Below are 21490 nucleotides of genomic sequence, written 5' to 3' on the forward strand. Positions count from 1 at the left end.
TTCAGCCACTCACAACAAGCATTTGATGAAAAATCAGTTAGATGTTTTATCCTTGAAATCTTAAGAAGATCCAAAACATCTATTCAAACTTTACAATTGTCTAGTTTTTATCTTTATAAATTGATTGTTACCAAAAAAGATTTTATCAATTTGGATCCAAAAAAGCTTTTTCTCGGATTGATTATTGTGGCTTCGAAATTCAATCAAGATTATAACTATTCTTTTAGATCATGGTGTAAGATTTGTGGATTAAATGAAAGTTATGTTGCCAATTTAAGAAAAATTGAATTTGAAATTTTAAATAAATTGGATTATGAATTAAGTTTAATCAATAAAAAATATGAAAATTGGTGTAATTTATTATTGATTTTTGGTTATGATTTTATTAAATATCAACTTATTAATGATGATAAGAATGACATTTTCTGGGATGATAAAATTAATGAAAAAATTTCAAGTTGGCATCAATTCTTCATTCATTTAAGTTTGAATAGCTTAGATGTTCTTGATGTCAACTTCACTGATTACTTTAAAAATCAATTAAACAAAAAAGTTTTCATTGTTGATAATGAAAGCATTTTGAATTCTACTGTTGTTGCTTCTTCTTCTTCATCATCCTCGTCTTTGTCAAAAAAGAGAGCAGGCTCTTCATTGTTCAATGATCATGAACAAACAGTTAAGAAAATAAAAGTCTAATAAATAGACTTGTTATTTTTTTTTTTTGTATAGGTATTATATAGACACATTAAAACAAAAGATATAAAGACAGAAACGAGATAAAGTTATTTAAAAAAAAAAATTTCATTTTTTAATTTTAATTTTAGAAAGAAAACATTACTGTATATACAAGCATCCGTCAGATCCCCATTTACCTTTAACAATATTGATTGGCATAAATCCTTCGTTATCCTTAGAAATAGCATTATCTAAATTACCATTGACGACATTAATAGTCTTCCCAATGGTATAACCACGAATCATCAAGTTACCCCAGTTGGTTTTCAGTAAATTATTCAATTTGATTTCTAATGACTGGAAAATGCATCCAAACTTCTTGAATGTAATTTTATTAAACTGGCGATAATCATAGAAATCAGTTAAAATAATAGGTCCCATAACATTATAATAGTTCAACTCTTTAACAACTCTTGCCTTGTATCTCATTCTCAAAGAATTCAATTCATAATAGGACAAAGTTGATTGCATATTAAGTGAATTGTAAATATAGATCAACTTATTATTCTTAAATGGGAAAACTCCTCTTGTCAATAAATATCTTTGTAATAATTGCAAATTTGAATCAACTGAAGTTCCTGAAAATACTTTCAATAATTGTGATTCAGGTATGGATATAATTGAACTTAAATTAGCCAATGATGATGAATCGTCACTATCTTTATCATTAATAGCAGAAACTCTATCAGTGATAATGATTTCAGAATACAACATAAACCCAGTAAGCATTTTCACAATAATGTCATTTATACCTTCATTGCTGCCAGTACATGAAATAATGGTCATTTTGGCCCCATAGAAATCATCACTATTTGGCAAATGCTTCAAGGTTGATGCAACAGCACTGACAATATTCAACTGGGTAAAATCAACAATAGAATCAATGCCATGTGAGATATGATTGTGTAATCTAATCGCTATTCCTTTATCTTTATCCGGGGTATAGACATTCTTGAATTCAAAATATCTCTTTTGTTCTTCCTTTGGTAACTTTATATCTGAAATATGAATAGCATCGGTGGTTTTAATGGGTAAATCAATATAAAATTCCACAGTTAATTGTTTGACAAACCCAAGTAATACTGTAATGACCCATTTAGCATTGATTTGATGGTTTTTGGGAATAAGAATAGTTTTGTACCTGCTCATATCAATCTGGTCAATACAGTAATTGATATAACTCACTGATATCTTCTCATTGTTAACCAATATCCCTTTGTCAAACTCTTTTGAGAATCTGATCAAAATCTCCCAGATATCATTCAAATTACCATTTCTTGATTTATAGGAATCATATCTGATATCCAATCCAACACGTAAACCAGACAATTTGTTTGAATGATACACCGGTGATTCATTGATCAATCTAGTTGGTTCAATTACACTTTGTTCTTGAAGGTACAATTCCGGGACATCTTGTAAATATGTCAATCCGTGAATAAATATATAAATAGCTGCAACAGAAATTGCAAATAATAGTAGTGAATTTTCAACCATAGGAGGCGGTGAATAAGATAAAAACGATCCCATCTCTAAATTTAAAAAAAAATCTTTTGGTAAATCCTTATGATTAAATATGAAGCCACTCCCCTTGCCGTTAATTAGTTACACGTAATATGCATAAGCAAACAACTCTGCGTTTAAAAGGGCTCCGTCGTCGTATAACCCAATGCTTTTTTTTTTGTATTGTATTGTTTTGTTTTGTTTTATTTCTTTCCATCGCTCTGTGGTGGTACCATCAGTCGATACTGTACTTCCGTATTGGGTGATTTCGCGTTGGGGAGGAAACTTTTTTTTTTTGGTCGTGGCCGTTGCGGTCGTGTCTTGACCCAAGATTTAGTATGGACGTGTACATATGACCAAAAAAACATTCCCTTTGAGTGAGTCCAAAGTTTTTTTTTTTTTTTGTTGTTGTTTTTCGTTTTTACGCCAAAGAAAACGAAATGATTCTTAGCCCCGACACATAAACATTTGAAATTGTTTTATTTTGAATTTAACTTCAACAAATCAACAAATACAAGCCACCTAGATTCTATCTTGATGTTAAAATTTAAAAGCATTCATCACTTACTGGTGATATTGATACTTATATGGGTTATTACGTTTTACCTACAAGAACGTTACTTGACTTATTCCAAAATACTGCACTGCCACTGGCCCAAACTTAAAGACCCTGATCAGACCAATATTTTATTGATTGCTGATCCACAACTAATAGACAATCATACTTATCCTGGTAGAAATGATTTGTTATTGAAATTATCTCAGCATACAGTAGATACATATATAAAGAAGAATTACGATGCTTTACTTGACACTTTGACACCCAATTATATCATGTTTCTTGGTGATTTATTAGACAATGGGAGAGATTCAAGTGATTCATATTTCAATGGAGAATTTGGGAGATTTAATAGAATTTTCAAACCAAATGATAGAATGTATTTAAATGTTCCTGGAAATCACGATATTGGATTTGGTAATGGAGTTAATATTCCATATAGAGAAAGATTTGAAAGTTCTTTTGGGGCTAGTAATACTATAGTTGATATCAAAGGAGTAGAATTTGTTTCATTGGATACTCCTAGTATAGCATCCACAGAAGAAAAAATCAATAAACCTGCCCGTGACTTTTTGGCATCAATGAGTGCAAAATCAAAACCAAGAGTATTGTTAACTCATATTCCATTGTATCGAGACCCTAATTTATCGTGTGGTCCATTACGAGAAACTTCTTATTTTGACGTTAATGGGTATGGCTACCAATATAAGAATTCCGTGGAAGAATCGTTGTCGAATGAAATTCTTAACAAGATACAACCAGATATTACATTTACAGGAGATGATCATGATTATTGTGATATTCAGCATGAAGGAGGATACAGAGAGATCACTGTCAAATCAATGAGTATGGCCATGGGAAAGAAATACCCTGCTGTGCAACTATTAAGTTTTACAAATAACCAAGAGTTCCAATATGAGACAGACATTTGTTTTTACAGACTCCATATATCAATGTTGCTAACTATATTATTCTTGCAGTGGTATCCAGTATACTTATATTTTGGTGGAATTTGAAGACAAAATCAACTAGATTCACATACACCTCCATCCTACCATTGTATGATGTAGTTAACATTCCGGTTGAACAACATTCAAAGAAAATACAAAAATTCATCAAAGAACAAGATGAAGAATTGGAAATCAAAGATTTATCCCCATTTGCCAGTTCTTCAACAAATACATATTCTTTACCAAGTTCCATTCCCCAGTATACATTCACCCAATCCAATTACAACCAAAGATCTAGACTTTTAACCAGATTCAACAATTCCAGAATCGGCAAAATTTATATTCTCAACAAAAGAAGAATCTTCAATTTCTTGAAAAGATACAATTTGATAAGTTTTGTCAAACAATGCTTTGTATTAGGTGGTGTGATTATCGTAATCTATTATTTAGGGTTTGTTATCACTTTGTACTAAGAATATAAGACACCGAGGACATTTAAGTTCTCTCACGTGATACACTTACATAATGAGTACTAAGAAATATTTTTGATGTAATTTTTAACATGGCTGCGAGAAAACAAAGTTGAACCAAGAAAAATAAAATTTTAAAGCCATGTTTCAGATTTTTTTGTTTGTTTGTTTTAATACATATAAAGAACAAGAGGAATGTGTTTAAAGTTGTATTTTTCTTTTTTTTTTTTTTTTGTTTATTTATTTTAATAACTTTAAAAATATTAATAATAAATAATTGAAGTTTAACCGTATAGTTCCCATTCCCCTTTTCTTACTGAAGAAATAGTCAAAGAAAATATATTTACTCTCAAAAAAAAAAGAACAAAAAACAGTACAAGATTATATTATTCGTTAAAAAGAAAGAAAGAAAAAAAAAAACCACTTGTCTATACTAGTTTTCTTTTTATTTTGATTGATTTTATATATATATTTATTTATATTCACTCTTTATATTTGTTTAATATTTACTGGAGAAAAGAAAAATGGGTTGTGGTGCTAGTGTTCCCGTTGATAATGAAGAAATGGATCCATTTCTTCAAGACAAGAGGATTAATGATGCTATTGAACAAAGTTTACAATTACGTAAACAAAATTCAAAAAATGGAATTAAATTATTATTATTAGGGACAGGAGAAAGTGGTAAGTCAACAGTGTTAAAGCAATTGAAATTATTACATAAAGGCGGTTTTACACAACAAGAAAGAATGCAGTATTCAAATGTTATTTGGTGTGATGTTATACAATCAATGAAAACATTAATTATTAATGCTAGAAAATTAAAAATAAAATTAGATTGTGATCAGCCTAATAATCCTTTAATTCCTTATAAACAAATAGTCTTAAGAAGTGATCCTTTAAAACAAATTGATGCTGATATTGCTGGTGGTACTGATTTTATTAATGATTATATTGTTAAATATAGTGAAGAAAATAAAAATAAAAGAAAATTGAAAAGTACTGGTGCAACAGATATTTGGGGACAAGATGATGATTATGATGTACATCAAGAAACTATTGAACAACATTTACAATCTAATAATCAACCACAACAATATTCAAGATATGAAATTGCTCAAGCTATTCATAAATTATGGACTTCTGATTCAGGAATTAAAAAATGTTTTGAAAGATCAAATGAATTTCAATTAGAAGAAAGTGCTGAATATTATTTCCAAAATGTTTTCAATTTTGCTGATCCAAATTATTTATGTAATGATTTGGATATTTTGAAAGGAAGAATTAAAACCACTGGGATCACTGAAACTAATTTTATCATTAATTCATTGCAATTTAAAGTATTGGATGCAGGTGGTCAAAGATCGGAACGTAAGAAATGGATTCATTGTTTTGAAGATATCACTGCAGTATTGTTTGTATTGGCAATTTCAGAATATGATCAATGTTTATTTGAAGATGAAAGAGTTAATCGAATGCATGAATCAATTGTTTTATTTGATTCTTTATGTAATTCCCAATGGTTTGCTAATACTCCTTTTATACTATTCTTAAACAAAATTGATATATTTGAAAAGAAAATTCTTAAAAGTCCAATCAAGAAATATTTCCCTGATTTCAATGGTAAATCTGATGATGTTAATGAAAATATCAAATTTTTTGAAACAAATTTCATGAATATTAATAGAACAAATAAACCAATTTATGTTCATAGAACTTGTGCCACCGATACAACTTCAATGAAATTTGTTTTAAGTGCAGTAACTGATTTAATCGTACAGCAAAACTTGAAAAACAGTGGTTTAATGTGAGAGTTCACCTCCAATATCTGAATTATTAACATATAGATATTTGATGTATATTAAATTCGTAATGGTTGTCTTTTATATTTTTCATTTTAATTTGGTATTTTAATTGTTGTTTATGCTTGTTTGCCGTTACTGTTTTTATTTGATAAGATGAAAATATAAATGTTATTATTATTCTTTTTTTTTTTTACGTTTATATTATTATACACATTCTACTCTTTCTCTCTACCATCTCATCATGGCCATTTCATTTCTGTTTCTGTTGTAGTCCAACAAATCTTCAATCAAACCGGTACCGGAAATGACAATATCTCTGTCCCAGACCTTAGATTTACCCCATTCTTTAACATCATTAACTTTAATGGAATCAATCTTTTCAAAAGCTTGTTCCAAAGATTCTCTGTGTCCAACCAACAAAATGTTTTCAGCAATGTTGGCAGCAGCAGCATTGGAAGAACCAGTCAATTCTTTAATCAAAGCAGTCTTGACTTGGGCCTTGGCACGAGCAACTTCAGCTTCGGAAATGGAAATGGATAATCTGTTCCATTGTTTTAATGAGAAATGACAGAAGTCATCAACAGTAAATCTGTCAGAAACTTCGGCATAGTAACCCCAAACACCAGTATCGGAGAAAGATTTGGAGAAATGGTTGTAAGATTCAACAAGGTTGTATTCTTGAACATCAGAAGCCAATTTTGGAGAAGTGTATTTAGCAATAGTGGAGTGGGCATTGAAATCACCGAAAATGGCAGCAGCAACTTTAGCCACAAAATAGTTTGGAGAGTTCAAACCTTCACCGTGAACAGCAATAGAGAAGTATGCTTTTGGCATGGTATCATCTCTCATTCTGACTTCAGAACCCAAAAATGAGGCTGGTTTGGTGTCTGGTTTAACACCAGCTTCAACTTTCAAACTGGATTCAAGAACTTCAACTAATTTATCGTGGTCAAAGTTACCAGCGGCAGCAACAACAGTGTTGTTGGTAACAAAGTGTTTAGACAAGTGACGAACGGCATCTTGGTTTTCCAAGTTCTTGATGGAGTCAGTGGTACCCAAAGTTGGTAAAGCCAAAGAGTAACCTTGGAAAGCAGAAGCTTCCAAATGACTTAAAACTCTTGATCTTGGATCGGCTTCAACAGCAGCGGCTTGTTTGCTCAACAATTCCTTGTGTTTGGTCAAATCGGTTTTGTCCGCAATTTCAATGGCATTGGAACCAATAGAAGCAATCAATTTACCAGCTTCAAGAATGTTATCGTTGGTGGTTTGAGCAATGACACCATTCAATTCTTTACCATTAACGGCGGATAATAAAGAACCTTTGGCTGGTTGAGAAGCCAAGACGTTGGCAGACAATGCAGAAATACCATTGCTATGGGAGTGTTCAGTTCTGGAACCACCACCGATGAATAAACCAACAGATGAAGTTTTGGCACTTGGGTTAGTTTCAGTTGCAAGTGTGACACCATTGGATAAGGTGGTGTATTTAGTGCCAGTGGAATATAAACGACGAGAAGTTAAGCTCTTTAAAACAGATGATCCACGAATCATTTTTCTTTATATATCTTATACAATTGGTAATAAAAAGGGAGGGATGAATAGGTAGATATGACTGGGGGAAGAGTAATCAAACAGGGGAAATGTATAATCTTTGTAATAACTTTTGAAATTTTTTTTTTTTCTTTCTTTCTTTCATTTCTCAGTTTTCTCTTTCTCTCTTTGTTAGTAAACTGCTCACAGGAAAAATTTCCAGCCAATTAGAAAGTATGAATTATTACCAGAAACTTATTATGCGTGCAGTAGTGCGCCAGAGGACAGAAAAAAAAAAAAACATTAAAATCAAGGTAGTGTGTTAACCATTTGTATTGGAGAGTTATTATACATACTACGTGGTAGCACCTGGTATACTATTTTGATGGTGGGACACTTTTTGTAGTGAAGATATCTTCATTTTCGTTATTCATGATTCTAGCATCAATAAAATCACCTCTAATGTTTTGGTTGTTAACCATAGGAATAGTACCACTTCCTGTAGATAATCTAGCTGCCGATAAAGAAATGTCATTTAAAACTAATTTCCAAATCTTATTGTTATCTTGTTTCATGGACATGATTTCATCAATACTATTCTCTGCTTGTTGAGGTGCTGGTGGTACAACATGAGTTTCCTCTTTCACTTTGATATCATTGCTATCACAGGTGGTTTCATTATTATTACTATTGCCTGAAACTCTAGGCAAACTATTCATGACAAAGTTGTACAATTTATCCTTGACGTGGTTGGATTTTCTTGTTGATGAAATAGTTGATTCCATTGCTGGTTTTTCAAATACATGACATTGACACGTGCATGGAGTGGAAGATGTACAATCTGTTACACCAGGTGTTTCTGTCTCCAAACTAATCAACGGTTGATCTGAAACTACCTGTTGTTGTTGTTCTCCTTCTTCTTCTTCACCTTCTTTGACTTCTCCTTTATCTCCCACCTCTTCTTCGCCGCTTGCATCTGCTTCACTTGATGATCCACTCATTTCTAAATCTAATCGGAACGACAGAAAGTATCCATCAACAAGGTTTGGTTCACTATAGTTTTTCTTAAGAATCAAGGAATTATGAGTTCTAAAAGTGACATTTTTATAATTTTCAAAAGCAATAAATTCTCTTTTAACCACGTTATCAAGTGAGTTTATTGTTGATGATGATGAAGAAGAAGATGATGGTGATAAATTCCCGGGTTCTTCATTTTCATGATCGAGTTTTCTATTCAAATGTAAAAAGTGTTGACCTTTACTAATAAGCAGTTTGTCATTTGGAAATGTTCTCAAGGAAAGAAGTTGTTGGTTTTCTAATTTTGTATGAATGACCCTAGGGTTATTATCCATACTGTAATACTTTTGCCTATAACCCACAATGAAATGATTGACATGGAACTTTAAATCATGATACATTTGGTTCATAAAATCCATGATTGAGATTTCATATACTATTGAGATCTTGAGAAGTATTTGAAAAGATCAAAGAAGATATAAATTTTTTGGAATGGAATTAATACAAATAAATTTTGATATTTTTTTCGTAATTTTTTGCAATCAAAAAATTTGAATAAATGAAATTTTTACACGACTGATAGCGTAACATGAGAAAATGAAATTATAAATTATTTACAGACTATATACAGCTACACCATCTAAAGTGAAATATAAGCTCTTTGTTGAGTTGCTTGTCTATGCATTTGTGCTTTCTTATCATATCCACTTGATTTACCTTGGTAAGCATTTATTATTTCTTCTGCTAATCTCACAGCAAAATCGTTGGATTTTTTATTGTTAGAAGCTTCCAATATCCATTTAATAGCAAATCTATTTCTTTGTTTTTCGTTTAATGGGATTGGGACAATTCTCTTTTTAGCAACACCAGTGGAGACAGTTTTGGTATTAACCAAAGGACCCAACTTGTCTAATGTTTCTTTCCATACTTCGATCGGATCTTGTCTTAATTTCAACTGAATAATGTAAAATGCACGACTAACGATTTTTTGTGCTTTGGCCTTTTTACCATGTCTCATAATAAGATTAGTCAAGTTATCAACAGTAGGATCAGATCTTAAAGGAATTTGTTTATCAGTGTATTTTTGGGCTTCTGCGATTTGTTCCACGGTAGGTTCAAAGGTCTTCTTTAAAAATTGTTCTGGTTGGGATAATTGTCCCAAGTAAATTTCTTCAGGAGTTTCATGAATACCTTTACCTCCTTTTAATTGTTGCACAGCATCAACCCATTTATCCAAATCTTCATCAGTGATTGTGTCTTTGTTGACTGGATAGATTTCAGCTAATAATGATTTTTGTTGTTGATGTTGTGATGGTTTTGTAGTACTGTTGAATCTAACTAAAGATGGAACAATTACTTGTGATACTCTAGGTATACGAGCTATTTTTGAACAACTTCTTATTAAGGACATTCTTGTTGATCAGCTATTAGTAGGTATTGCTTGAAGCAGAAGGAAAAATTTTCGCTCTCTTTCATTTTCTCCTTTCATAGTTGAATTGGTTTCCTTTTTTTTTTTTTCCCTCTGGTATTTGGTCGTGTAACAATTGACAATATCCGAGACTCGATTATTTACACGTCTATCTATCTATTTTTTTTTTTCATCATTGACTTTAAAACCCCAACTTATAGACAATGCCATTTGAAATTCCTGAATTGGATTCAGAATTGAAAGATGAATTAAATATAGTTGTTATCAACAAAACTTATTATCCTTCTAAATCGAACTTATCTTGGGAAACAGGAATTTTACCCAAACTAATAGCTAGACTTGACCAACTATGCCGATTATCACAACAAGGAGAAAGATTTGGGAAACCTAAAGGGGTTGATTTACCAGAGACAATTAATAAAATCAACGAGACAATCAAAAAACATCTAGTGTCAAATTTGACTTCTTCCCCACCATTCACGATTTATAGAATTGCAGAAATGATCATCGACCCAGATAATCAAGGATACAATCTAATAGACAACAATCAGCTATTCAAGTATTTCAATTCATTGAAAAAAGTATTTATTGTTTCATCTTCTGTTGAAGATTTTCCTCCGGTAGAATTGACTACAGAATCAGGAACTGATGAAGATACCAAACCAATTCGACAGATTGCAAATAATATATCATTAGTTGAAATTCCTTGGTTGGCAAACAATACAAAAGAGATCAAGACTACTCAAAAACGAAAGGATCTGGAATCCACAGACGAAAACGAGTCAAACAAGAAAATGAAGAACTGAGGCTGTTCAAAAGGAATATATTATACAATATATTATACTAAACAATTGGTTTCAGAAGGTGAAAATAGCCGAAATAAAGATTAGTCTTCTATAATGCTGATAACAACATTTATTTTAATACACAAATATATTAGTATCTTCTTGGAGATCTTGATGGGGATCTTGATGGAGATCTGGATCTATTTCTGGTAGGTATATAAGTGTCCGTTCTTCTGCTTCGTTCACCACCATTTGGAACATAGGTGTCAAATCTTCTTGGACGATCTCTATCGCCATACCTATCAAATCTACCTCCTCCACGTCTTGGTGGTGGCCCTCTTCTTGGCGGTATGTATCTAGGAATAAAGTCACCATTCAACAAAGTATGTGAGGCAACTACTTCATCCTCATCTCTTTTTTCAAATTCCAATTTCCATTTACCATCTCTTGGTCCTCTATCTTCCTCGAAAGTCCATTGATTTATAGCTTTGACCGGAATGTATTCGACATATAATGGGAGTCTTTCAGTAACATATTCTCTTGGTTCCAATGGCTTTGCCAAGCGATCCTTCTCACCTTCTGGTAATCTTTCCAATTTATCATTATATTCCTGAAGTTGTTCTTCGTAAATCGAGACTTCTCGGTCTTCAAATTCGGTTTTCAACTTGGCTTCTTCTTCGGAGTCTGGGAAAATTGTATTGACCAACTTTGATCTTAGATACGCAGCACCTTCTTCTGTACTAACCAAAACTATAGCATGTGTTCTTGGTCTACTCATCCAAGCTCTATCAATTCTGAAATTCCCACCTTTTCTAGCCAAATCTCTCAAGTACAGTTGGAAAGCAGTAGCATTTATTGGACGACGCAAGTTACCAATGAATAAAGCTCTAGTGACATGAAATTCAGCTTCTTCCTTCACTTCGTAACGTACATCGCGATCTTGCTCGTCCTTTGATTCGTATTTGGGATCTGCCACGTCTGGCAAGTCAAGTCCAATGTGATCTATTTTTCTTGGACGTGCTTGTGTCTGATATTGTGGATATGGAGCAAGTTCTCTAATCTCCTCATCTCTGTCATATTCAATGTCACTCATAATGATGGAAGTGTAAGATAATCAGAACTGGTAGGTGTGTACACTAATGTATTTGTTGTTGTTCGCTGTTCCAACTTTTTTTTTTTTTATTTTTTCAGATTTTTGTCGCACAGACATTTTTTTTTTTACTTTCCCACGTCTTAAAAGCAACATGAAACACGTCTAAAAACAAAAAGCCGCTCATATAGTGTTACGTAGTTTCTATAGTGGTAGACGTATGTTTATTCACATATTTTAAAAAAATGTGATCGATTTTATATTTACAAGTATTTGTCCTATTAAAATTATGCAGACCAGATAGCTTTCACCAAATCAAATAATCCATTGGAAGATGTTTCTAACACGTAAATACCGTACATGGCCACAAAGGTACCAAAAGTCAATACCTTCGATGCAGCACCATACCAGAACCCATAGACTCGTTTTGGAATATAATCAATAATACATGATTTGATACCAGCATGACAATGGAACAATAATAATGTGGAGAAAATCGAGTCTATCATTGGATATTCAACACCAGCAGCAAATGGTGTCATAACCAACGGAAGCATGGTAATAGCAATGATTCTCTCATATGTCCAATGATAACTACCTTCGTAATAGACAGGACTTGGTGGTTTATAAGCATCATTGACTGTTCCAACAATGTAACCTGGTGGTTGTTCAATAGTCTTGAATTTCGACAAGTTTGGTATTAACCTTAATGCTCTTGTAGGTTTAATAATTGGAGTACGTAATACTGTACGTGCTGGAGAAAGTATTGAAGGTCCAAACATGGTTTGTATTCTGTGTATATGTAGCTGTGGTGATGAGATCGATTCGTAGATTTTTTTTTGGTTTTTTTTTTTTTTTTTTGGAAGTTATTTTTTTCCTTCTCAACAACCTCTCGTTGATTGATTTCATGAAACTTTGAAGATATTGCTTTCCATACTGAATACCACAGATGGACTAGGTCAAACAAAAGAGAAATGCATTGAAATTTACAAATGTTAAACTATCCTTAACGGTGAAACTATTCATTATCTATTTACATGCACTTAGTATTGAATAAATATATACCAAAAGAACCCTCTCTTTTTCTCTTATTTTCGTTCACAATTCTTGGATAGTAACCTACCAAGAAGCGACTTTGACACCTGGGATTAATCCAGCTCTAGCTCTATTTCTAAACTCAGTTCTGTTCAATTTGAAATCATGAATAACAGACTTAGAGTTTCCACTGGCAATACATCTATCTCTAACTTGAACTCGACAGGTATATTTTGGCATGGAAGCTAACTGTAATTGGGCTTCAACTCTGGCTCTTGCTGGTAACTCTTCATTTCTTGCAATATATTTCAAAGCGTTTCTAGTCACTTCATGTTCAGCAACTTGTAATCTTTTGAAGTGATCTCTAAGCACTCTAGCATTAATATGTGCATGCTTAGGTATGTCAAATTTAACTGGGAATCTAAATGGCATGATTTATAATAGGTAAGTAATCGTGCTTGTCAAAACCTTGTGGTTGTATTTTGGTTGTATTTTCACTTCACTTTTTTTTTTATTATTAGTTCTCACCAAACCTCAGTGCAAAGAGAATTTTTTTTTTTTTTCAAAAACTGGTCAAACTAATTGTTCAATCGTGCACTACCTCTCATATGAACCACTGAAGATTCATTTTGAACACAGATATTCACTTGATGATTGAGTACTTATCAAAGTGTATTTACGATGAGGTGGCATCAACATCGAGACAGCAATACTGTTTGTAGCCATTTCTTGGTGAAACTGAAATTCAATATTCGAAGAAAATACCGTTGAGATCTTCGGTTTTTTTTTTGTTTGTTTACCATCTATTTGTTTTACATTGTGCTAGAGATTATATCGATGTGTTGTCCTGACTGCAAATCATTCTTCTATTATAACAAGAAAACCAGTAAAGAAGAAGAAGAAGAAGAAGACAAAAAAAAATATAAGGCCACCTAGTTGAATTACATGATTTCCCCAGGAAGTCATCTAAAAAAAACTAAAGGGTATATAAATCCGGGATAATTTCGCCTGATTCTTTTTTTTGTTGTGGTTGTTGCTGTTCGCCGTTTGCTAATTACTGCAGTTTTTATTTTTTTACTAATTTTCTCTAGTCCTCACCCCCAACTATTACAACCATTAATAATTATCATGTTCACTGGTCTTGTTGAAACAATTGGAACTGTCTTGGATTATTCCCAACACGATAACACAGAAACAGGCGGCAATGGTGTTTCAATTACCATTGGCAATTGTTCGGAGATTTTAGAAGATGTCAAGTTAGGGGATTCCATCTCCACAAATGGGGTTTGTTTAACCGTTACTGAATTCAACCCAGGAAGAACATTATTTAAAGTTGGTGTGGCTCCCGAAACACTTCGTAAAACCAATTTGGGTGATTTGAAACATGGTGCCCCAGTCAACTTGGAAAGAGCCGTTACCAGTGAAGTGAGATTAGGTGGACATATTGTACAGGGCCACGTTGATACTATAGCTACAATTGTTGGTAAGAAACCAGATGGTAATGCCATCACTTATACTTTTGAATTGAGGGATAAAGAATTCATCAGCTACATTGTTCATAAAGGGTTCATTGCCATTGACGGTACTTCTTTGACTGTCACCAATGTTAAACCATCCAAGGGTCAATTTTCCATAATGTTGATTAGCTACAGTCAAGAAAAAGTTATATTATCCAAGAAAGAAGTCAATGACACTGTTAATATTGAAGTTGATTTGACTGGTAAATTGATCGAGAAACAAATCGAAGTCAATTTAACAGCTCAAATAGAAAACGATGAAAGTCCATTAAACAAATTGATCACTTCTCTAGTCGAAAAGAAAGTCAAAGAATTCATTAAATAAGATATTTATATAGCATCTTAAGTAGTCCACACATTCATAAATGTTCATGATTTAACAAAAATATAGGTGAATTGTAAAACATGGTCGCACATCGATTTTTTTTTTTTCTGCACCAGATTTGGAGGGCAAAATATTGTAACGACAAAGACAAAAAAAAAACCCAAAAAAAAAAGGAAAAACTCGCCAACATGAAAATCATTTAGGGTGTTTGCTTTCTTTCATTCAGAATTAGAACCAACCAACAACTATATACACTTCGATCATGGATATTATATTAGGGATTAAGGTATCTGATGCCACTATAATTGCCACATCTAAAGCAGCCACAAGAGGTATTTCAGTTTTGAAAGATACAGATGATAAAACAAGACACTTGAATGCCCACAATTTAATAGCATACACTGGTGAGGCCGGTGATACTGTGCAATTTGCCGAATATGTTCAAGCAAACATTCAATTGTACTCGATGAGAGAAAACGATATCGAATTGTCACCAAAGGCAACTGCATCTTTTGTCAGAACTCAATTGGCCACATCCCTCAGATCAAGAAAACCATATCAAGTTAATTGTTTAATTGGTGGTTATGATGTTAAAACCAACAAACCTTCATTAAATTGGATAGATTACTTAGGTACCCAGGTTGAACTTCCTTATGGTGCCCACGGTTATGCTGCATTTTATACCACATCTTTGTTGGACAAACATTATCGAAAAGAAATGACCGTTGAAGAAGGATTGAAGTTGATGGACATGTGTGTTGAAGAATTGCAAAGAAGAATGCCAATTGATTTCAAAGGGGTATATATCAAAGTTGTTGACAAAGATGGTATAAGACAACTTGAATAGACACACACACACACAGAGAAAACTAGGTTAAAAGAGAAAAATAAACGAAAAATTCTATAACTTTTTTGTACTATTATACAGATGAACTCTAAACTCTACAGTTTGAAATTTCAAGTACCAAGATATCAGTGGCACCAGCTTGTTTCAATTCATCCATGACATTACCAATTTCTTTTCTTGTAACCATTGAAGAAATGGCAACCCAGTCTTCTTCATCTTCACTGTGTTTGTCTAAAGTAGAGACAGTGGCAGCTCTTCTACCAGGAGTTATAGACAAACATTTGGCTTGAATGGCCTTTGGAGCGTTGTAATTACACAAGACGTATTCTTGGGCAGCAAGAACACCTTGAAGTCTTTGAACAATAATCTTGACCATATCTGGGTATTTGGTTTTCTTGGAAGAAACCAAGTGAGCAGAAGTTTCTAAAACAGTAGCAATGGCTTTCAAACCAGCTGCCTTCATGGTTTCTCCACTTTCGACTAAATCAACAATAGCGTCAGCAACACCCAAAGCACAAGAAGCTTCAACGGAACCACCAACATATCTGATGCTAGTTGGTTTGTCTGATAATTGACCAAAGTAATCACTACTCAATTTGGTGAAGGATGAGACAATCTTTTTACCGACTAATTGCTCTGGAGTATTGTATTGACCATTAGCTGGAACTTGGACTTGTAATTTACAGGAACCAAATTTCAAATCTAACAAATCTTCAATGTTATCAAATTGATCAGCTTCCATAATTTGGTCTAAACCAGTTATACCCAAATCACAATTACCCTCACCAACGAAAACTGGAATATCGGCAGCTGGCAAGAAGATTAAAGCAATAGGTAAGTTGGTGGAAAGAGCGATATCTAATCTGTTGGATCTTCTGAATTGAATATCTGCTCCCTTCAATAAGTTGCAACATTTTTCATATAATCTACCTTTCTTAGGAACGGCAAATAATAAACGGTCTGGTAAGTGGTTGACTAAATCCATGATTTTATATAACTCTAAACTATGATTGTATTCTATTCTTATGAAAGAAGTGGTCTACAATAAAGAAAAATTTTCAGCTTTTTTTTTTTCTTTTTTTCTTTCCGTCTTGACAAGCAGGGGACCCACGCCGTCTTAACAGTATGACTCAACGCGCGCCTAAATCAAATAGGTGATGAAAAAAAAAAAAAAACTAATAATAATACTAATGCTGCAACTATTCAAATCACAACTGATGATAATCATTCCAATGGTTATGCTCTACCTATAGGCAATTCCTCCACCAATATTTGACTGTTTACAACCTTCATTTTCTCATAAACTTGTCCTACCCAATCATATCTATTAAATGAAACTGTTCTTTTTGCTATACATGAATAACAAATGTCTCTGGTATCAACTATTTCTTTGACATATCCCCTTCTTCTTCAGATGTATTGATCGTGTCTTCCGTACCTAAATTGTTACTACTAACTTCTGAATCATCATCTTCATCCATTTCGTCCATGTACCTATCAAACCCAGTTGATCTTTTTTCGGTGGATCTTCCGATAAGCTCCATATCCAATTGTTCGTTTACAACCAACTTGTTGCTGATGCCATACCCATTTGGATTACCATACATATACTTGTTAAAACTCCAATTTATTAAAATCTTAAACATGTCCCACGGACTGAAAGCAGGCCACAACTTATCAACAAATACTACAGCACAGTCTGGTGATACTGTCTGCCATAAAAGAAAATCTGAAAGTCTATATGTACCTGAGGTTCTAACTAACAAATCCAACGGAGGTACTTCTCTGGTGTATAAATGTTCATCAATGGTGGATTCGTCTATTTCAATATTACCTTCCTTAGATCTATCCACAACCTCTTGGATCAGATGTGTCATTTCATCTCTTGAGGTATATGGAAAACAAACATTCAACACTGCACGAGTGTTGTCCTTGGTTATCTCTTCTGTTTGTTCAAGAATTTCCAACACGTCTTTTGGTAATAGTTTCTTGTTTCCCAAAATTCTAATCTTTACTCCGTATTCTTTACATAATAGACCGTGCTGATTTATCTGTGTAAACTTGGACTTTGCTAAATCCATTAGCCACTTCACTTCGTACAGCAGTCTTTTGAAATTCTCAATTGAAAATGCATAAACGGTGGCTGATTTGACCCCCAGTTCATATAATAATTCTAGTATACTGGCCATGGTATCAAAACCCAAACTATGACCCTCTTTAATTTCAATTTTATGAGTTTTTGCATATCTTCGGTTACCATCCATAATTATTCCAACGTGTTGTGGAACAGGACCGGTCAGTACTATTCTTCCCAACATAGTTTTACCAGTAATCAAGACTTGTTTAAACCCAGGGAAGGTTGATATCCATTCTGACATGACTATGAGGACTATTTCTTTTCTTTTAACAAAAAACTTTATTTATCTAAAATGTTGAAATAAGGACTTGGTAGATGTCTCTATCCGAGGTTAGTATTGGAGCTTCCAGAAAAAAAAAAATTGTAAGAAACAAAATCTGTAAAACCAAAGATAAAAATTTTCGTCCAGGCTGTTCGTTTGCGTACTCAACTTTAATACCACAAAATAAGGAGCAAAAAAATAGAAATGTATATAAAAAAGAGAAGTGCCGTTACTTTTTAATGCAAAATTGCAAAAATCGAACAAAAAAAAGTGCTGACCTTGGGGAAATGTACTTATAAATCATCATGCAATAGATATACAATGTAGTGAATTGCTGGTTCATTAGAAAAGATTGTATTTATGCTGCAATTCAGATGGTAGATTCATTAAAAGTAAAGCGACTCTTGGTAGATAGGGTAACTAGTGTTAGGTTAAACTATAATTTGCTTAGTAATAGATACCCCTACCAGCGATACTAGAGACATCCTTTAATTACTAACATCCTTCCATGAATTTCTAGTAATTTTTATTGCTGTCACGTGAACGATTCTCGCACTACCCTTTGAAATGGCAAAAAAAAAAAACAAAAGAAAAATTTAAAATCTCATCTTGATTTTTTATTTTTTTTTTTTTCACAAGTCTCATCACTACCTTTACTCAATTACTAATCTAATCAACGATGTCCGCCGAAGAAGTGAATAACAACGTTGCAAATTTGAATAACGAAATTGAAGAAGAAGAAGAATACATAGATGTTAATGAAGTTGCTGAAGAAGTCGTCGATGATGATCAACAGCAAGTTCCACCTGAAGATGATGACGAAGATGAAGAGATGGATATAGACGAAGAACAAGAAACTATAGAGATTGACATGTCAAATAACTCATGGACTTATTTTGATCAACATAAAGATAGTATATTCACTGTTTTTGCCCATCCAAAATTGCCAATGGTTGTAACTGGTGGTGGTGATAACACAGCTTATTTATGGACTACACATACACAACCACCAAGATTTGTTGGTGAACTTCAGGGACATAAAGAATCTGTTATTTCAGGTGGTTTCACAGCAGACGGAAAATTTGTGGTAACTGCAGATATGAATGGATTTATTCAAGTGTTCAAAGCAACCAAAGGTGGTGAAAAATGGGCTAAATTTTCTGAATTGGATGAGGTTGACGAAGTCTTGTTTGTCACAGTACACCCATCATTGCCATATTTTGCATTTGGTGCAACCGATGGATCCATTTGGGTATATCAAATAGATGAATCTAACAAACTGTTGGTACAAATCATGTCAGGTTTTTCCCATACTTTAGAATGTAATGGTTCAGTGTTCATACCAGGTAAAGATGAGAATGATTTGACCTTGGTTTCTATAAGTGAAGATGGTACCATTGTAAATTGGAACTGTTTCACTGGTCAAGTCAACTATAAATTGCAACCACATGATGATTTCAAAGGTGTTGAAAGTCCGTGGGTCACCATCAAAGCACATGGACACCTTCTTGCTGTTGGTGGTAGAGATGGTCAATTGGCCATTATAAATAATGACACTGGTAAAATTGTCCACTCCCTCAAGACTTTGGATAACGTTGATGATATCGCTGAATTATCCATCGAGGCTTTGAGTTGGTGTGAAAACAAAAACATTAATCTATTGGCCGTTGGTTTGGTTTCTGGTGATATCTTACTTTTTGACACCCAACAATGGAGATTAAGAAAGAATTTGAAAGTTGATGATGCCATTACCAAGTTACAGTTTATAGGTGAAACACCAATTTTGGTTGGAAGTAGTATGGATGGTAAAATCTACAAATGGGATGCCAGAACTGGTGAACAACTTTTCGCAGGTGTTGGTCACAACATGGGTGTGTTGGACTTTGCAGTAGTTGAAAATGGTAAAAAATTAGTTACTGCTGGGGATGAAGGTGTTTCATTGGTATTTTTGCATGAATAAGTGTATAAATATAGTGTATAATCGTGCACGACCCAAGATCGTGACGCGTCTAATGGAATTTTTTTTTTTTCTTTTCTTTTTTCGTTTACTTTTTTTTTGATACTTTTTTTTAATGTATTCAACATAAACACTATTGATAGTCATCTACAAATCAAAACCAATTAATGAGTCCAATAGTTCAAGAAAATGTGTCTATGACACCCTTTGAAGGGAATGTTTCTACAACTCCATCTGAATCAGATATGAAGTTTTATTATGAAAGATTATTACCATTTCGCTATGTTTTCCAATGGTTAAGTCATTCCCCAAAACCAACTAAGGATTTCACCATGAGAGAGTTTGCCTATGAATACAGAAATAAAATATACCAGCGTTATAATTCATTTGGAACATTAGAAGAGTTTAAAAAGTCTGTGGTCACTGCCAATCCAACACGTTTTGAAGTTGGTGCTGTTTACAAGATCAACCCAAAAGAACGTAAGAATTTGCCTAAAACAGCTTTCAAACCAGAAAGTAAGGAATTGGTTTTCGATATTGATTTAACAGATTATGATGATATTAGAACTTGCTGTCAGGGTACTGATATTTGTTGCAAGTGTTGGAAGTTTATTCAAGTAGGATCTAAAATCATTGAAACTGCTTTGAGAGAAGACTTTGGGTTTGAACATATGGTGTGGGTGTTTTCCGGTAGAAGAGGGGCACACTGTTGGATCAGTGATAAAAGAGCCAGAGAATTGGACGAATCCAGCAGAAGAGCAATAGTTGAATATTTGGATGTGTTAGGTGCAAAGACTCAACAAGGAACACTAAACCTCAGAAAACCATTGCACCCTCATGTGGAAAGAGCATTTGAAATTGTTAAGAAGGAGTTTGCAACGGTGATTTTGCAAGAGCAGGATCCATGGGGCACACAGCCTGGTCAAGAAGCAGAGAGTAAAGCATGGAAGCAAACCGAAGAATTGTTGAAATTTATTCCTAGCAAGCCTTTGCAAATCGAGTTGAGAAACAAATGGAAGGCTAGCAAAAGTTACTCTTCATCACAAGATAAATGGGATGATATAAATAAAGTTGCGTCACAAGTACTTAAATCAAACGCACAGGTCAGTACCCTTAATGACTCCAAGAAAGATATAATTATTTATTACATGTATCCTAGATTGGATGTACAAGTCTCGAAACAAGTCATCCATTTGTTGAAATCTCCATTTTGTATTCATCCTGGAACTGGTAACGTTTGTGTGCCTTTTGATCCTTCTAGTAATATTTCGGGCAACCCTGCTGATGATGATTATGGATTTAATCCAATGACAGCACCTAATTTGCGTCTTCTACAAACAGAATTGGAAACTTGGGAAGACAATCACAAGGATAATGTCGAACCAAACAATTCCACTACTAGATTACCTGATTATGATAGAACAAGTTTGAAGCCATATATAGACTATTTTGCCAAGTTTGTTAATAATTTATTGAAAGATGAATTGAAAGGAAGTGAGAAGAGAGCAAGAGAAGAAGATCCATTGAGTTTTTAAGTGTA

General features: G+C 33.4%; 16 protein-coding genes across 16 annotated transcripts; 7 read left to right on the forward strand and 9 right to left on the reverse strand. All coding sequences in view use genetic code 12, as the record gives it.

Annotated features, from left to right (window-relative positions):
* Positions 1 to 834: 834 nt before the first annotated feature.
* On the reverse strand, positions 835 to 2265 carry CTRG_06126 (uncharacterized protein; the record flags this gene model as incomplete). The annotated part of the gene is made up of 1 exon (XM_002546602.1): positions 835 to 2265. One exon carries the CDS (start codon positions 2263 to 2265, stop codon positions 835 to 837), a length of 1431 nt encoding a protein of 476 aa, XP_002546648.1.
* A 510-nt stretch (positions 2266 to 2775) lies between these two features.
* Positions 2776 to 3813, forward strand: CTRG_06127 (uncharacterized protein; the record flags this gene model as incomplete). Its single annotated transcript, XM_002546603.1, has 1 exon — positions 2776 to 3813. One exon carries the CDS (start codon positions 2776 to 2778, stop codon positions 3811 to 3813), a length of 1038 nt encoding a protein of 345 aa, XP_002546649.1.
* A 928-nt stretch (positions 3814 to 4741) lies between these two features.
* CAG1 (guanine nucleotide-binding protein subunit alpha) lies at positions 4742 to 6025 on the forward strand (the record flags this gene model as incomplete). Its single annotated transcript, XM_002546604.1, has 1 exon — positions 4742 to 6025. The coding sequence occupies one exon, from the start codon at positions 4742 to 4744 to the stop codon at positions 6023 to 6025; it is 1284 nt and encodes a 427-aa protein (XP_002546650.1).
* A 222-nt stretch (positions 6026 to 6247) lies between these two features.
* CTRG_06129 (ubiquinol--cytochrome-c reductase subunit) lies at positions 6248 to 7570 on the reverse strand (the record flags this gene model as incomplete). The annotated part of the gene is made up of 1 exon (XM_002546605.1): positions 6248 to 7570. One exon carries the CDS (start codon positions 7568 to 7570, stop codon positions 6248 to 6250), a length of 1323 nt encoding a protein of 440 aa, XP_002546651.1.
* A 356-nt stretch (positions 7571 to 7926) lies between these two features.
* On the reverse strand, positions 7927 to 8985 carry CTRG_06130 (uncharacterized protein; the record flags this gene model as incomplete). The annotated part of the gene is made up of 1 exon (XM_002546606.1): positions 7927 to 8985. One exon carries the CDS (start codon positions 8983 to 8985, stop codon positions 7927 to 7929), a length of 1059 nt encoding a protein of 352 aa, XP_002546652.1.
* Positions 8986 to 9206: 221 nt separating this feature from the next.
* CTRG_06131 (mitochondrial 37S ribosomal protein uS7m) lies at positions 9207 to 9977 on the reverse strand (the record flags this gene model as incomplete). The annotated part of the gene is made up of 1 exon (XM_002546607.1): positions 9207 to 9977. The coding sequence occupies one exon, from the start codon at positions 9975 to 9977 to the stop codon at positions 9207 to 9209; it is 771 nt and encodes a 256-aa protein (XP_002546653.1).
* A 221-nt stretch (positions 9978 to 10198) lies between these two features.
* Positions 10199 to 10801, forward strand: CTRG_06132 (uncharacterized protein; the record flags this gene model as incomplete). Its single annotated transcript, XM_002546608.1, has 1 exon — positions 10199 to 10801. The coding sequence occupies one exon, from the start codon at positions 10199 to 10201 to the stop codon at positions 10799 to 10801; it is 603 nt and encodes a 200-aa protein (XP_002546654.1).
* A 130-nt stretch (positions 10802 to 10931) lies between these two features.
* CTRG_06133 (uncharacterized protein) lies at positions 10932 to 11873 on the reverse strand (the record flags this gene model as incomplete). The annotated part of the gene is made up of 1 exon (XM_002546609.1): positions 10932 to 11873. The coding sequence occupies one exon, from the start codon at positions 11871 to 11873 to the stop codon at positions 10932 to 10934; it is 942 nt and encodes a 313-aa protein (XP_002546655.1).
* Positions 11874 to 12157: 284 nt separating this feature from the next.
* SDH4 (Sdh4p) lies at positions 12158 to 12652 on the reverse strand (the record flags this gene model as incomplete). The annotated part of the gene is made up of 1 exon (XM_002546610.1): positions 12158 to 12652. The coding sequence occupies one exon, from the start codon at positions 12650 to 12652 to the stop codon at positions 12158 to 12160; it is 495 nt and encodes a 164-aa protein (XP_002546656.1).
* Positions 12653 to 12989: 337 nt separating this feature from the next.
* On the reverse strand, positions 12990 to 13337 carry MRP2 (mitochondrial 37S ribosomal protein uS14m; the record flags this gene model as incomplete). The annotated part of the gene is made up of 1 exon (XM_002546611.1): positions 12990 to 13337. One exon carries the CDS (start codon positions 13335 to 13337, stop codon positions 12990 to 12992), a length of 348 nt encoding a protein of 115 aa, XP_002546657.1.
* A 696-nt stretch (positions 13338 to 14033) lies between these two features.
* RIB5 (riboflavin synthase) lies at positions 14034 to 14747 on the forward strand (the record flags this gene model as incomplete). The annotated part of the gene is made up of 1 exon (XM_002546612.1): positions 14034 to 14747. The coding sequence occupies one exon, from the start codon at positions 14034 to 14036 to the stop codon at positions 14745 to 14747; it is 714 nt and encodes a 237-aa protein (XP_002546658.1).
* Positions 14748 to 15009: 262 nt separating this feature from the next.
* Positions 15010 to 15594, forward strand: PRE1 (proteasome core particle subunit beta 4; the record flags this gene model as incomplete). Its single annotated transcript, XM_002546613.1, has 1 exon — positions 15010 to 15594. One exon carries the CDS (start codon positions 15010 to 15012, stop codon positions 15592 to 15594), a length of 585 nt encoding a protein of 194 aa, XP_002546659.1.
* Positions 15595 to 15682: 88 nt separating this feature from the next.
* HIS1 (ATP phosphoribosyltransferase) lies at positions 15683 to 16579 on the reverse strand (the record flags this gene model as incomplete). The annotated part of the gene is made up of 1 exon (XM_002546614.1): positions 15683 to 16579. The coding sequence occupies one exon, from the start codon at positions 16577 to 16579 to the stop codon at positions 15683 to 15685; it is 897 nt and encodes a 298-aa protein (XP_002546660.1).
* Positions 16580 to 16976: 397 nt separating this feature from the next.
* On the reverse strand, positions 16977 to 17972 carry RER2 (ditrans,polycis-polyprenyl diphosphate synthase; the record flags this gene model as incomplete). The annotated part of the gene is made up of 1 exon (XM_002546615.1): positions 16977 to 17972. The coding sequence occupies one exon, from the start codon at positions 17970 to 17972 to the stop codon at positions 16977 to 16979; it is 996 nt and encodes a 331-aa protein (XP_002546661.1).
* A 700-nt stretch (positions 17973 to 18672) lies between these two features.
* On the forward strand, positions 18673 to 19953 carry CTRG_06140 (uncharacterized protein; the record flags this gene model as incomplete). The annotated part of the gene is made up of 1 exon (XM_002546616.1): positions 18673 to 19953. The coding sequence occupies one exon, from the start codon at positions 18673 to 18675 to the stop codon at positions 19951 to 19953; it is 1281 nt and encodes a 426-aa protein (XP_002546662.1).
* Positions 19954 to 20117: 164 nt separating this feature from the next.
* On the forward strand, positions 20118 to 21485 carry CTRG_06141 (DNA primase subunit; the record flags this gene model as incomplete). The annotated part of the gene is made up of 1 exon (XM_002546617.1): positions 20118 to 21485. The coding sequence occupies one exon, from the start codon at positions 20118 to 20120 to the stop codon at positions 21483 to 21485; it is 1368 nt and encodes a 455-aa protein (XP_002546663.1).
* Positions 21486 to 21490: the final 5 nt, after the last annotated feature.

Source organism: Candida tropicalis, assembly GCF_000006335.3.
Source record: "Candida tropicalis MYA-3404 genomic scaffold supercont3.11, whole genome shotgun sequence".
NCBI lineage: Eukaryota > Fungi > Ascomycota > Pichiomycetes > Serinales > Debaryomycetaceae > Candida > Candida tropicalis.